This window comes from Branchiostoma floridae, chromosome 12 (assembly GCF_000003815.2).
Source record: "Branchiostoma floridae strain S238N-H82 chromosome 12, Bfl_VNyyK, whole genome shotgun sequence".
Taxonomy (NCBI): Eukaryota; Metazoa; Chordata; class Leptocardii; order Amphioxiformes; family Branchiostomatidae; genus Branchiostoma; species Branchiostoma floridae.
The window spans coordinates 8,023,440-8,039,000 of record NC_049990.1 but is presented as its reverse complement, the minus strand read 5'-3'; the positions used below and the strand labels follow the sequence as shown (position 1 = coordinate 8,039,000).

Below are 15,561 nucleotides of genomic sequence, written 5' to 3'. Positions count from 1 at the left end.
GTTGTTATAATCGATGTAATAATGTCAGAAATCACCCCTATATTTGAGATATATTGGTACAGGCATCGTGCTTTATGTGTTTGTTAATGGGCTTAGCTGCAAGCAGATGGTGAGGTGATTTCTATGACAGCTGTATGGGGAACCCCCATTAGTTTTATTTATGTCTGCTTAGGACCGTTTCAAATATTTGTAGCAGTTGGCACATTAGTGCCCCTGTTTGCCCAGCCCAACATTCTAGAACATCTGTTTTGAGCTGCGTAACCCGGAAGTTTCGTTAGTATGCTGGGCAACTGTTTCCCGATGCTGGGCAACTGTTTCCCGATGCTGGACAATTTGAATATGATAAATAACTTTGTATTTAGCCACTTGTGCCTTTGGGGACCTGGTGTGTTATACTTTGTTTGCGCTGTTAGATTTTGTGGTCCGTGTGGCTTATGCTGATGTTGTGTTGGTAAGTACTTGCATTATTATATATCGGGCACCAACTTGTCCCCGTATCCTACATGTAGGTATTGGTTGTCGGATATTTCATGTCCTTTTGGTTGTGTTGATGATGTGTTTGTATCCTGTATTGTATTTCTTGTATTGCAGTAGTGTTTTTGTCATATGTCATATTATGACAAATCATACAGTTGCGATTTATCCCAGTATGTAGAACATAATGCCTGTCTTGGAAAATGAGTGGTTACTGTCTGTGGTTTTCGCACCTATATTTTGTTCCCGTTTGCGATATTGATATATGGTTTGGTGTGCCCGGTGTTCACAGTCGTCCTACGATGCACGTTGGTTCCTTGGTTTTCTCGTATGTGATATTATGACAAAGCATACAGTTGCGGTTTTACCTAATATGTATGACATATTGCTTGTCCTGGAAAATGAGTCGTTACTGTCTGTGATTATCGCAACTACAGTTGATGTCCCGTTTGCGATATTCTCATACTGTTTGGTGTGCCTGCACACAGTCGTGAAACGATGCACGTATCAGAAATCACCCCTATAATTGTAATATACTGGAACAGGCATCGTGCTTTAAGTGTTTGTTAATGGGCTTAGCTCCAAGCAGATAGTGAGGTCATTTCTATGACAGCTGTTTGGGGAATCCCGAGTTTTGGCTGTCTGTGTACAAGATTACTCATAAACGGCTGGGTGGATTGGTTTAAATTTCATACTTGTTGTGTTGGTGGGGTGTGTTATGTGTCTCTGTCTGTGTACAAGATTACTGCAGAACGGCTGGATGGATTGGTTTCATACTTGTTGTGTTGGTGGGGTGTGTTATGTGTCTCTGTCTGTGTACAAGATTACTCAAGAACGGCTGGATGGATTGGTTTCATACTTGTTGTGTTGGTGGGGTGTGATAAAAGCTCGAATCGATGAGATTTTGGGAGCCGTATCCGTCGTTATAATTGATGTAATAATATCAGAAATCACCCCTATATTTGAGATATATTGGAACAAGCATCGTGCTTTATGTGTTTGTTAATGGGCTTAGCTGCAAGCAGATAGTGAGGTGATTTCTATGACAGCTGTTTGGGGAACCCCCAGTAGTTTTATTTATGTCTGCTTAGGACTGTTTGAAATATTTGTAACAGTTGGCACATTAATTAGACCCGCTGTTTGCCCAGCCCAACATTTTAGAACATCTGTTTTGGGAGGCGGACAATTTTGATTGTGATAATAAATTGCCTGTATGTACTTGTGCGTTTGGGGACACAGTATGTTATATTTCGTTTGTGTTGTTAGATGTTTTGTGGTGCGCCTTGCATTACGCGGACGTTTCGTTAGTATGTAATTGGATGTATTACATATCTAATATGTGGATGTGTTAGGTAATCCCTTATCTGAAAAGTTGTTGCGTATAGCAACTGGTTAGGGTAATGTAACATTTAACTCCTTAAAGCAACTGTTTCCCGATGCTGGGCAACTGTTTCCCGATGCTGGACAATTTGAATATGATAAATTATTTTGTATTTAGCCACTTGTGCCTTTGGGGACCTGGTGTGTTATTCTTCGTTTGCGCTGTTAGATTTTGTGCTCCGCGTGGCTTATGCTGATGTTGTGTTGGTAAGTACTTGCATTATTATATATCGGGCATCAACTTGTCCCCGTATCCTACATGTAGGTATTGGTTGACGGATATTTCATGTCCTTTTGGTTGTTTGTATCCTGTATTGTATTTCTTGTATTTCATTATTGAATTTGTTATATGTCATATTAGGACAAAGCATACAGTTGCGATTTTACCCAGTATGTAGAACATAATGCCTGTCTTGGAAAATGAGTTGTTACTGTCTGTGGTTTTCGCACCTATATTTTGTTCCCGTTTGCGATATTTAAATGATTACACCACTTCTTTCCCATAACATATATAACTTTTACTCTCAAATACAACCAACTAAAAACATACATACCATCCACAAAAAAGCAATAAATATTTCATGGAGGTATGAGGTCCCCGAACTCTAGTTGATTTTTTTTATTGAATAGTAACGATGAATGCACTGGCCAAGTGGGTAGAGTGTTAGCCTTGCATTTGGCAGGTTGTGAGTTCGAACCGCAGGCAAGTCATACCAAAGGCTTTAAAATTCATGTACATGTTGCTATCTTTACGTAGCACTCAGCACTAGTAAGGAAGTGTATGGGAGTTTAACACACATCACTACCAGCGGACTAGCCCCCTGCTGTAGTAGCTTGCACAAATGTGTGGCCCAAGGGCTACAGACATGAAGATGGGAGTCACCTTAAGCACCTGTTTCAGATGCACAGGCAACTTATCTTAACTTAATGATGAATGGTTACTAACCAGGGTTCATGGTGATGAAGATGCCACAGGACCAGATCAGGTTGATCTCTCGCCCCTCGAACACGAACCTCTGCGACCCTGCGGCCAGCGCTGACAGGATGGACAGGATCTGCTGTGCCACCACGGACAGCACCTCGATGTTGATGCGGTTAAACTCATCAAAACAGCCCCAGGCTCCAGTCTGGAAAAAGAAAATTTATGTGCTATCTGTTACATTTTGACTCTTAGAACAAAAAACTTAGTCAAGTACAGAAATTGCTAGGAAGGTCACACTTGCATTCTATAGTATGAATAAGGAAAAAAATTATACATCCTGGCCATATGCAATGTAGGTATACTTCTTACATGATATATGTTTCACAACAAATAAAGTCAATTAGCATTAAAAGATCCTTTGAAAATTTTTGCAAATATTCAGTCTCCAAGAAACAACTGCATGACAACTCTTAACACAATCCTTCTAGACTGGGATCATCACTAAACCTTACCTTTGATAACACCAGCATGTCTTACATTAATAAAGTCTTGCATATTTAGGATGATAGTAGTTGTAGCCCACCTGTGCCAGTCCTGAGAACATCCTGCCCATAGACTTGTAGTCCAGACCCTCGGAACAGTTCACCACGATGACGTAGTCCCCCAGGGCCTTGCCCAAGTCCTTCACAGTCTCCGTCTTGCCTGTCCCGGCTGGGCCTTTAGGACTGCCTCCACGGTGCAGGTGGAGTGCTGTGGTCAGGGTCATGTAGCATCTGGAGAAAAACAAGTATGCAGTCTTTCACTATTGCAAGTTAAAATGTAAAGGTAGTCTCGTAGAATTTTTAAGGCTGTAGGGGCAGTGGGTTGTTTTCCATTGTTTCCAGGGTATGGTATTGGGAGGTGGGCCCATCCTTCTTCTTCCACTGCCTTTTACCTTCCCCAACCAAAGTTAGGTAATCATTTTTACACCTGGGTTGAGTGCCTTTCCCAAGGGAACAAGATTGATAGCATGACAGAATCTGGGCTAATTACTCTGCAGGTACATTGGAAAATTAAAGCTTTCCTTGTCATAACTCATTGCAGAGGAAGTTTGGCAAATTGAAAGAAAGAAAAAATTCTACTTGAAGTTCCCTACCTGTCAGTGAGTGGAGTGATGACGAGTCTGCCAGAGTTCCCCAGGTACTCATACCCATACTGGAACTGGGTGTTGGTCTGCCGTACCACACAGTCATCGATGTCCTGGCAAAAAAAATTTGAAAGAGTTTACAAAGTAAGGAAACCTCAAGAATAAAGCATCATTAATATCACTGCATAGTCACTGAATTGATTATTCTGCCATTGATACTGAAAGTTAAAAATGGAAACTGCCTTTTAGAGTTTCTGTCAAGGTCAAAGGCAAATATATCTGCTTGATTCCATAGTGTTTGCAATAATGTAGTTGGACTAGTTATGTAAACGGGTGTTTTAACATTGTTTTCTTTTACTGTTGGTAAGATCTTACAAAACACCAATAGTGATCCAAGTACATCATTTACCCCTATGACCATTTCCTATCTCATTCCTGATCATTCTTTTGAAGGTCAAGTTTTAACTTTCAAGGTCAACAAAATGAAGGACACATTAAATACCTTGTCCCAGTAGACCCGGAGCTGCATGAGCCACTCAAAAGCGGTGACATCGCTGACACCTGACTTGATCAACTTCTCGATCACGTCACGGGCGTGGACCTCGATGGTTACCAGGGCAACGATCTTCAGACGCTGGATCTTGGTCAGGTTGCCGCGAATAGCCTCTGAGAACTTGTTCAGCATAGAGATCTGCAGAAGACATGGCACGGAAAGTTTTAGAGATGATATACAAGAGACTGTCTGCACAGTGCTTCTGACAAGTATGATTCATTTCCATTTTTCATTTCAAAAGCAGTGTCAATCAATCAAAGAACCTTTATAAGGGGATACAAGCATAGTCATGTTTGGGACTGCATTTTCATCACAGCTGCACTGTACAATTTTTAGCAGATGTTATAAAGAACCTCACAGTAATGTCAATTTACATAGATTCAGCAATCACTCAAGATAATGAGGAAAAATGGTGGTTGCTCATAACAGGGTAGGGCAAACTATGTAGAAATGGATGTTTGTTTTAATGTGCTTGTGACTGGAGGTGATTACCTGTGCCATGTGGATGCCTGACCAGGTTTCTATTTGAAAGACTTAGTTGTGGTCGAATGGGTCAGTATAGATAGAATTTCGTTTAAGATTTATTCTCTTGTATTGTAATGTTAGACTAACCTGCTTCTTCTTCAGGCTCTTCAGGGCCTTCTTGTCACCACGCTCCTTGGTCTGGGCGAGGGCCTTGGTGACGTCTGCTGTCCACTGCATCTGGCTGGACGTGATCAACATCTGGGGGAAAGAAAGTTTTACAGCAAAATGTCACATAAGAATATAATATATTGTATGATCAGTGGCATTTAAGACAGTAATATTTCATTGCAAAAGGGGAAGAACAAAATCAATGATGATTATTATAGAATGTGTTGAACATGACAATAACTTGATAGCTGGATGAAGACTGATGTGTCAGGTTCAATATCAATTAAGCATGATATTATGTACATGTTGTCAGTGTTTGAGGAGAGACACACTTTCAGTGTGTAAAAGAACCCACGACACCTATCCATAAGAGTCAAGTAAGCGGATCAAAGCTATCAGCTTGTACTTTCAGTGTGTTAAAGAACCCACCACATTTATCAATAATATTCAGTACTTAGTCTATCACAAGTGAGTGGATCAAAGCTTGTAATTACTGTACAAAACTGGATCAGGTGTGTTTAACTTAAAGGTGGTTATGCTAGGGCAAATAAACATTATAACAGGGAGTAAAACAGTGCCAAGTTGATGTCCAGTACCTGTCCAGCCCAGTCCTTGACCCACTTGTCCCTCTTGCTGACTTGTTTCTTGAGAGCCGTCCTGCACTGTTTCAGCAGGTCCTTCAGGGTCCATCTCATGGTCCTCTCCACATCGCACAGCCAGGCCTGGATAGGGCAGGAAAGAAAGTTAACATGATTGTATACTTGATTGTTGTGACTGTACATGGGATATGACTTACGTGTATTATTAGTTAGCAAGGAAGGATCAAAAGTAGGTAAATGCATTGCTATTATGTCTTCACCTATCACATGACTGGACATTGTTAACCTGTTTAAAGCTCAACTTTTCTACTGTGTACACTACCCCCAAAGGTGCATGATTGAATTTTGTTAGTAGATTTGATTGCTTTTACAGTAAATTTATTGTAAATTCTTGTGTGAAAGCTAATTGCAAGTGTATGTATACAGGAAAAAAACAATGGAGAACAATATAACAAAAGACTATGATATTTAGACTAACTACATATTTTAAACTTGTTAGGTTGGAGTTCTTTTGTGAAAGCAGTAGAAGATGACCCCTTTTCCTGTAAAGTGTTGAGAACATTTATCTTTTCAATGTGCTGATATAAAAATATATCCTACCTCCACAGGCCCCTCCAGTAACACAGGGTGCCCAAACTCCACATACTCCCCATCCGTGGAGGACATGCCCTGAGCCTCTGTCTTGTTGCCCACCCCGATCTTGTGGGTCTTCAGAGACTTGATGTTGTCAAAGCACTTCTTCAGGTGAGGCTGAACCTGCAGGAAAGGGAGTTATGAAAATAGGGTCAAGCTCAACTCTGCGATAACTTATGAAATGGCAAAATCACTCATTATGGTGGCAGCAATCTTTGGCACTGAAGTAAAAATCAAGTTTCAACGGACACTAAGTTATCCTTGCATTTGTGGCTGTTAATCAAGCTTCCCCATGTCAAAACAGTATGTAAAAATAACAGCAAAGGTTACTAAAAACACTAAAGATTAGTTTTCTGCAGAAGTGGAAGTATAAAACATTTATTATCATAGACACACTGACGAAAGAGCTTCTTTGAGAATCTAATGTCATCACTTTTCCTTGGTTCAGCACAACCAGTAACAACCACAGTGACTGTAAAAAGAGCAATGTTTTAAATTCAGTTTTTGCTGCAATGCTGATTTTCTACGTTTTATCACTCAATAAACCAACTACTACTACTTACAGCCTCAGGGTTGCGAGACTGTCCCAGGATCTCCAGAAGGTCGTCGTTAGAGATGAAGTAGAACCTGGGGAAGATCTGCCGCTTGGTCTCCAGGTACATGTCCAGGGACTTCTGGATCTCCTCAAGCTTGGTGTTCATGTCATTCAGCTTCTCCAGGATTCCTGGGATCAACAAGTGTATTTATATATATATTAAGATCATTATAATCAAAATCCATTCATCAATAGTGCTGCAAAAATATAGTAATAAGGAAAAGGTCTGTATAGTCACTTTGGTTAGTGTTCAGCACCAAGGACAGGTATGGTTTGTATGAATGTATGGATAGTGCTCAGTACCAAGACAGGCCTGTTCTATTTGTCTGGATAGCATTCTGTACCAAGGATAGGTCTGTTTTGAATACATGGATTCCTGTGATCAACAAGTTTACAAAATCATAAGAATAAAAGTAAGAAGTAAAATATAATGAGAATTTTTTAAGTCCATGCCTTTTGGTGCAAAATATAGCAACAAGAACAGGTCTGTTTTGTATGTTTGGATAGTTTTCAGCACCAAGGACAGGTACGGAATGTATGTATGTATGTATGATTGTATATATGTATGGATAGTACTGAGCACCAAGACAGGCCTTTTCTCTGTATGGATAGCATTCAGCACCAAGGACAGGTCTGTTTCTGCATGCATGTATAGTGTTTGCCACCAAGGACAGGTCTGTTTCTGCATGCATGTATAGTGTTCAGTACCAAGGACAGGTCTGTTTCTGCATACAAGTGTAGTGTTCAGCACCAAGGACAGGTCTTTTCTGTATGTATAGAAAGTGTTCTGCACCAAAGACAGGTCTGTTTTGAATGTATGTAGGTAGTACTATGTGTAGTGGGGCATCTTCTCTGAATAGTTTTAAAGAACACTTGCAGATAGATGTGCAGAAGTTAGGTGTGACGGATCGTTCAGTGTAACATAACCAGCTGCTGCCGCACCGCGTGCCTGCGAAGCTGGTGTGTTACGCCAAAGGGCGGCTATACCGGCTATATAGATACAGATACAGATAGATACAGATAGTGTTCAGCACCAAGGACAGGTGTGTTTTGTATGTATGTATGTAGTACTATGTGTAGTGTTCAGCATCAAGGACAGGTCTGTATGTATAGAAAGTGTTCTGCACCAAAGACGAATCTGTTCTGTATGTATGTATAGCGTTCAGCACCAAGGACAGGTGTATTACAAATTTTCACTCAAGGTATTGTATTCATTGATGCCTTACCCTCAAAATGCGTTCCCCTCTGTGCATTGGGATCTTTGTTCAGGCGGGTCATGATGACCTTCCAGTTGGCGTTGACGTCATCAAACTCTGCCGACTCCCGTGGGAGTTGTTTTCTGATGTCCTCACCCAAGAAGATGTTCTGAAGAAGATAAATTTGCAAAATTAGCATAATAACATCATTAACAGTGTCATGATAGTGATAGAAATCAAACCTTTATACTTATTAGTGTACTGCCGGGTACAATAATGCTGCCACATCAAAAAGTTAAATGTAGTTATGGCGGCCTGAATGTCTTGAACACATGAATATCTGTATATACAGTATATATATAATAAGTGTATATACCTCAGGATTATTGATGCTGTATTGGCACATCCCTTTAAATCACATTTAGATTTATGTATTTTTTCTCATGTGGCACTATTATGGCATCTGATGGAATTATGAGAGTTGATGTTGAATCTCACAGTGCACAAAGGAATAAAAATCCAACTCAGAAACACAAAAGAAATCTTCCCACACCTCTAGATACATCCACTGCCTCTGCACAGTGAGAATCATCTCGATGACCTCCAGGATGTGGGACAGGGTCCTCTCCCACTTGTCCACCTGCGCCTCGAACGGTTTGATGTAACGAGAGGCCTTCATGGTGGACAGGGTCACCTGGTTATCCTCCAGCTGCTGGAACACCTCGTCTGTACCCCTAGGGGAAAATATAGTTTGTTTGTTTATTTGCACATCAGAAAGACAAGACAATAATCAAGTAAACAGACATGAGCAGGAGGGAAAAAGTTTGAATAGAACACCCTCCGATTTAATTTGGGAATTCCATTATTATTTGGGAGTGACCTTCCAGATCTCAGCAACCGTACACCCAGATGGGCTGATATCGTAAGCTGTAAGTATAAATGATGTAAGAAATACGTAGCAGCCAATAACGACCCCCTGGGGATTAATCTAAATTGGCATAGGGAATTGATTTACAAAAGTCTTTTAAGGTAATGATTAAGGAGAAGCTAGCTGATATGTAAACTCAAAAGATGCCCTTATAAGCATAAGAATGTCATGTAAAATGACAGTATTATGGATGTTTCCAACAGAGTGTAGCTGGCTTTCATTGCTTTTTTTTTAGGCACACTGGTGTCCTGAAGCTGATTAAAGGTTAAAAGGTTTCTTAATAAACAATACAACAATAATTACTTTGTCATTCCTGTCATATGAATTTCTATAAACTTTTTCACAAGGTCACAAATATAAAAGGATGATGGTCTAGAAACTGAAGAAAAGACTGACTTGAGTCTGAAGTGCCCTCGGTCCTTGTAAGGTCCGATCTCCAGGTTGGTGTCCTCCCAGATGGTTGAGATTTCTGCCAAGGCCTGCTCTATGGACAGTTCTTTACTGGCAGCCGCAGAGATTTCACTGATCTGTTCACTGAACTGGTCCAGTCCCAGCTCGATGATCTTCCCCAGGGTGAAGTCCTCTGCCATGTGGTCGAATGGTTTCTGGACTTCCGTCTTGATCTGCGCCCAGTGGCGATCGCGCATGGCGTCGTTCCGCAGGTCCTGGATTAGCGGCATGGTGCGGCGGAACTGGTCCACTCTCGCCTTCGACGTGTCGATGATCTCCCAGTTCTTGTCCTATTGGAGGAAACACAAATAAAAGATGATTTTAAAAAAAGTCGTTCAAACGTAGACCTGGGCTGATAATTGGTCCATTCTCGCCTTTAATGTGTCTATGATCTCCCAGTTCTTGTCCAGTACTGCAGGAGAAGCAAATAAAAGATGAATCCAATGAAACTCCCAGTCATTCAAATGTAGACGATATTGATTTGTTTACTTCGGCTTTCTTACATGTTTACATGTAAGAAGTTGTGTTTACGTAAACCTTTTGTCAGTTATATTATTCAATATGCTACACCATCCTCATACTATGACTACATTACACTTATGACAGCAAAATAAAATATTCTGCTCAAAGCTGTGGAATACATTGGTTATTTAATCAAGAGTCTAAAATTCAAACTTTACTATCCAAATTTGAAGCATTCACCTCAAGGCAATGACACTATTTTTCCTATGATATCTTGTTTTAATATTCAATATAAAATGCAATGATCACACAAGACAAGCTAAAAGGTACAATGCTGACCAACTAATCATTTAGCCCCTGACCACATAAGAGCCAATGCCAAAAAACAAGGAACAAACATCTGAAAACCTCACCTTGAGTTCCCTGCTGAGTCTGTTGAGTTTCTTGAACAGGTTTCCGGCCGTCATCTCCATGTCTGTGGTGACCAGCTCGTTAAACTTGCCCACCTTCCACTCGTCCCAGTTCCCCTCCCACTCCTTGGTCAGCTCCCACACTTGTTCTAGGAAGTCCAGATCCTAGGAGGGTAGAGAAATGAGAGACATAAAGATATGAAAACCGGATCCTTTGCTGTAGTACAAAGAAAGCTGCTAAATGATCAAAGTACCTTGTACTTTGCTTTGCCAACACATACCTACCCATACAATAGATATCATAAACTTTTAAATCCATGTATTAGATGATGAATAAAAATATCGATGAATCCATTCATCTACAACTACTGGAGTTATTATGTCCACAGATCTAGATGAGCATCTTCCTGCGCAAGGTGGGCAAGGTCATAAAGACGAGTGTCCTGAGCTATTGATAATTGCTGCCATCATCTCAGAAATCTTGAACATTTAACAACTTTATCCAAGTTGAAATGATTTCTTTTATTAGGAGTAATCTGCTAGATGAATTCCACCATATTCAGGATGACTTTACAAGCAGATAACGTTGAAAAAGACATTATGAATCAAATTTAAAGCATTATACAGTTTTTCTAACTTTTACTGCTTACCTTATCTAAACCGGCAATCTCCTTAGAGGGGGGCTGTTCTATCTTGAAGATCCCCAGCCCCCTTCTAAGGTTGTTCTCCTGCAGTTTCAGCATGTTGAGACTCTGTCTGATGGCAGAGATCTGCTCCAGGGCCGGGTCACAACCAGCCTGAAACAAGCAAGTAGCATTGTTAGTATGGGCAACAATTTCAAACAGCTTTTCATGATTCTGTCACATTCCTTAAAACAGCAATAAATCTAAAGGTAGTCTGCTGTAATGGTATTGGATTGTGTTTGTATATACATGTGTTTGTGCAGGCTTATGCGTGACTGTGACTGTGACTGTGACTGTGTGTGTGTGTGTGTGTGTGTGTGTGTGTGTGTGTGTGTGTGTGTGCATGTATCTGTATGTGTACATGTATGTGCATTCATTTGGTGACACTGTTTCTTATTAGGGCATGAGAGTTAGTGTGTGTATGTGTTATACTATTCATGTGTATATGTGTGTGTGTTTGTGTATTTAATGTGTACATGTTTGCCTTTGTACAAGATTGTGTGTGCACACACGTTATTATGTGATTATGGGGTACATGTGCTAATAGACAAGTGTTTTCTAGTGCTTGCAGATATTCTCTCTCAACTTCTTGAATTCTTTTCATCTCAGCTTTCTTGCCTGACTTGTTAAAACATCCCAGTACATATCTTGGGCAATTTCACCAACCCTAACCACCCGATCTACAAGCTGGATTCTTTAGCACAACACTGTACCCCTACCTGACTACTGAATGGTCCCTTGGTTGAGAACTCATCATATAAGTTGGCCACTTGTTTCTTGAATTCTTCAGACGAGGCAATCAGCCCAGACTTGAACTTGTCCTTGTGGCGTTTCAGCATGGCGTCACTGTCGATCAGGCACTGCTGGAAGGACACCCAGGCGTTGCTCAGGTCCTCTAACTGCTGACGTGTCTGGAAGAGAAAATATCATCTTATGTTCAAGTTGCTTCAGCGGCATCAATGATACTTAAAAAATAAAGATCATAGCAAGGCTGAAGGCGAATCATTACAAATCTAACAGCTTGTAAACACTACCTAGTTTTGAAAAAAAAACATTGATATTTCATACAATATTTTTTGCAACAAACCCTGCCAGTTGGTCTAGAAAAAAAAGGACCAAGGCTGTCTTGCCAATGTCTCTTGTACCATTTCATTGTAAACAAATTAAACATACAGATTACCATTTGTTCAACTAACATTTCATGATGATAAGATAAGATATGATATGATATGATACTGTAACAATATGACATAATATGATATGCATTTTGAACATTCATGTTAAAGTACATATTTCTATCAAAACCATGATTTAGAAGACTTAAACACATGTCCACCCCACATTTGTAATGGCATGATCCAACTCACCTCATCATCAATGGGCACATCATATTTCTCCAGAATGGCGAACTGGTCGTTGAGGGGAGGGAAGCGTGCCTCAATGTTGGGGACTTCACCCTGCAGATGTTCTAACAGCTGCAGTCCATCCCCAAGCTCATCCAGGGTCTGTGGGTGCTTACTTACTCTGCAACACAATACAGCACATGTCTTCACCACTGTTTGTCTGATTTCATTAAATGTATAATACTTCCATGAAAAGGAAGGTGCGTATTGTAATCAACTTTTCCCCACAGCATTTGAAATACCTTTGCAGCCCTAAGTCTGAATTGTGGAACTTTTTACTGTATTTCTCTTTGTGAGAATAAAAAGTTCACAGTAAACTGAACTATACCTCAGTTTACTGAGGTTATCTGGAATCTAATGCTTATTATCAAATTTGAAATACAGAGTGCAAGAAAGAGTCTATCACTGCCAGAAATATGTAATGATTACAAGTCAATAGAGAACTAACCCCCAAAAAGATGGGCTGGAAAACTTTCCAGCTTACCATCACCTAGTAGAATCTGGTTAGCATCAAATATGATTATATGATATGAACCTCTCAATCTCTTCAAAAGGCAGTACAAACCAAATGATCTTAAGTAAAGATAAAAACTTAAGGTTTTTCTTACTTCTCGCCATTTTCCTTGAGGTATTTGTGCAGCTCGTTCAGTGTGGCCAGTGCCATCTCGCTGAGAAGTGTGGTGAACTTGTTCTGCCACTCATTGCAGTGGTTCAGCAGGGAGAACTTGAGCGGCGAGCAGTCCAGCAGGACAAACTGGATGTTCAGAACCGTTTCCTCCTTCTGCACATTGTTGGCCACCTCTGTGTACCTGAAGGGGACAAATGGCAAGTCATGTAAACAATACAGCACTTAAATGCCATTTTCCTATGCTTCAAGCCTTCATAGAACAATGGCATTGCATCACAATGTCTTTCAGGGGAAATAACGAAATACAGGATACCCGAAACCCCCATAATAGACTCCAATTACAGCCAAATCCAGTTTACATCTCTTACTTATGGCTGTTTGAGGAGGCAGGCTTGGCAAAGTCAATATTTGGGGCTCATTAGTAAAGAGACTTTGAGTGGAAGGCACTTCAGCACCAAGGAAAGGAAACACAGATATAGTGCTTTCACATTGAATGCAACAGTTTCAGTTGGTTGATTTCTTAAATATTTTTTTGGGTTATATGAGAGAAATTGATTTTGATTGATAGTTGACAATGCTCAGATGATCTTTACCTGTATAAACATTTTGGCATTGGTCTGTGTAAAGGAAGAGCTTACCTGGCAATGTCAGCATCGAATGATGAGACTGGAGGGTTGAGGCGCTGGTACCTCCTGATGAAGGCGTCCTTGTTAATCTCCCAGATCTCCCGGTAGCTGCAAAGTGAAATTGTTCTTAATGCAATTGAAACTTGAAGTTCATAGTTTCTACCAACCAAATAAAGGATATTTACTGCCAGTTGACAACTCGATAGCAAAGTCCTGGCCAATTATTTGAGTGCAAACAAACAAGCAAACATGATGACATATTTTTTACCTCAACAAATACTTGCAATGTTTTCATTCAAAAAGTGGGAATAAAGCATTTCAATCTGGGTAAAATAAAATAAACCTCCAACCATAGAAGGATGGCCATGTCATATTCTTCACTGATACAAAATTACAATAGAAGCATTTCATTAATGTCAGTTGCAACTTGAATCCCTCAGTGACTGTGTTGGCCAGTAACTGGATCATCGCAGCAGCATGTTGGTGTTTTAAAGGACATACACTGTAATCCAACATGGCACAAATAATGTCATATGACAAGCTTGCATGAAGTACATACCCATCCCATGTCTGCAGGTACTGCTGTAAGTGTTGTGCGTTTGCCTGTATAAAGTACCTACTCACCCATCCCATGTCTGCAGGTACTGCTGTAAGTGTTGTGCGTTTGCCTGTATAAAGTACCTACTCACCCATCCCATGTCTGTAGGTACTGCTGTAAGTGCTGTGCGTTTGCCTGCATGCCAGAACTGATGCTGCCCTGGATCTTCTTAGTGTCATCATCTCTTTCAATGATCTGATATATGGGCTGTAGAAATACAGAAAACATGTTCCATAAATCTTCTTTTCTACAGCGATGAAAGTTAGACATCCAGGCAATAGGATAGCCAAATAGCAGTTACTCATGTAACTGAATTTGATTTTGAAAACAGTTAGTAGATGTTTAATCTTCTTTTCCCTCTCCTCAGTTGAGGTGAAGCACGATACTGTTTCAATTAGCTAGTAGTGCAATGCTGTCATACCACCACTTATACATGTACTTTATGCAATGTGCCTCTGATAGGTTCCTGCCTTTGAGTAAACAATATGTAGCTGTAATATCCTAGAGCTTCCAGTTTCGACCTAAAATAACACTTGACAGAAAAATTGGAATAATTAGAAAAAGTTGAACCTATAAAGTCTTCTCATCTATCAAGTGAGCTTCTAGTTTCATTGAGTCACAATCTACTTAAAATCAAGCCTGGCCTTTTCCACAATCTAACTGCTACTGTTCAAGTATACATTGACTTCTTGCTTCCAAAGAACGACCGGACTTACATCTTTCTGTGACCTCCTTCTGGTGAGGACATCAGGTAACCTCTTGATGATGGCCACAGACTGGGACAGCTGGGTGCTGACGTTGTTCACAATGCTGGCAAGCTTCTTCAGTGTCGGTGAGAACTCAACCTAAGGAAACAGCAATATGTCCGAGCTCAATATTAGCTTCATTTAGTACAATACAGAAATGGTGTCCTTCAAAATATATTGTATGTCTAAGACTTCAATCTATTTTCAGTACTGTTATATCCCAAAATGTGACAACAAAAATGTTAACATCATTGGCAATGTTTTTATACACTAGGCAGTGCTGGTAAATCACATTAAAGTAAAGTGTTACATTTGTAACTTCGAAAGTGTTTCCAATTACAGAAAAAAACAGTGACCACCTCTGTGTATTACAGTAACAACAGACCACCTGGCCATACATATCCCATTGATCCAAGTGTTAAGAATCACGTCTTAAGTGACCTGTCCACTGAGTCTGTTTTCTTCAAGTCCCAAAGGGAAGTTCACATGTGCGTATATTTTCAAGTGTGAACCCAC

The 15,561-nt window shown here is 40.3% G+C and overlaps 1 protein-coding gene across 1 annotated transcript in view; it reads right to left on the bottom strand.

The window, feature by feature from the left end:
• Window positions 1-15,561, bottom strand: part of LOC118426864 (dynein heavy chain 2, axonemal-like) — a gene marked incomplete in the record, with an annotated part of 67,334 nt that overhangs the window by 37,261 nt on the left and 14,512 nt on the right. The window contains 19 exon segments of the mRNA XM_035836429.1: window positions 2,801-2,981; window positions 3,360-3,549; window positions 3,912-4,015; window positions 4,405-4,593; window positions 5,068-5,178; window positions 5,685-5,810; window positions 6,288-6,443; window positions 6,884-7,044; window positions 8,142-8,280; window positions 8,665-8,845; window positions 9,436-9,779; window positions 10,365-10,526; window positions 11,012-11,158; window positions 11,764-11,955; window positions 12,412-12,568; window positions 13,056-13,256; window positions 13,714-13,809; window positions 14,391-14,506; window positions 15,016-15,144. Of these exon segments, the coding sequence (XP_035692322.1) occupies window positions 2,801-2,981; window positions 3,360-3,549; window positions 3,912-4,015; window positions 4,405-4,593; window positions 5,068-5,178; window positions 5,685-5,810; window positions 6,288-6,443; window positions 6,884-7,044; window positions 8,142-8,280; window positions 8,665-8,845; window positions 9,436-9,779; window positions 10,365-10,526; window positions 11,012-11,158; window positions 11,764-11,955; window positions 12,412-12,568; window positions 13,056-13,256; window positions 13,714-13,809; window positions 14,391-14,506; window positions 15,016-15,144 (3,082 nt within the window).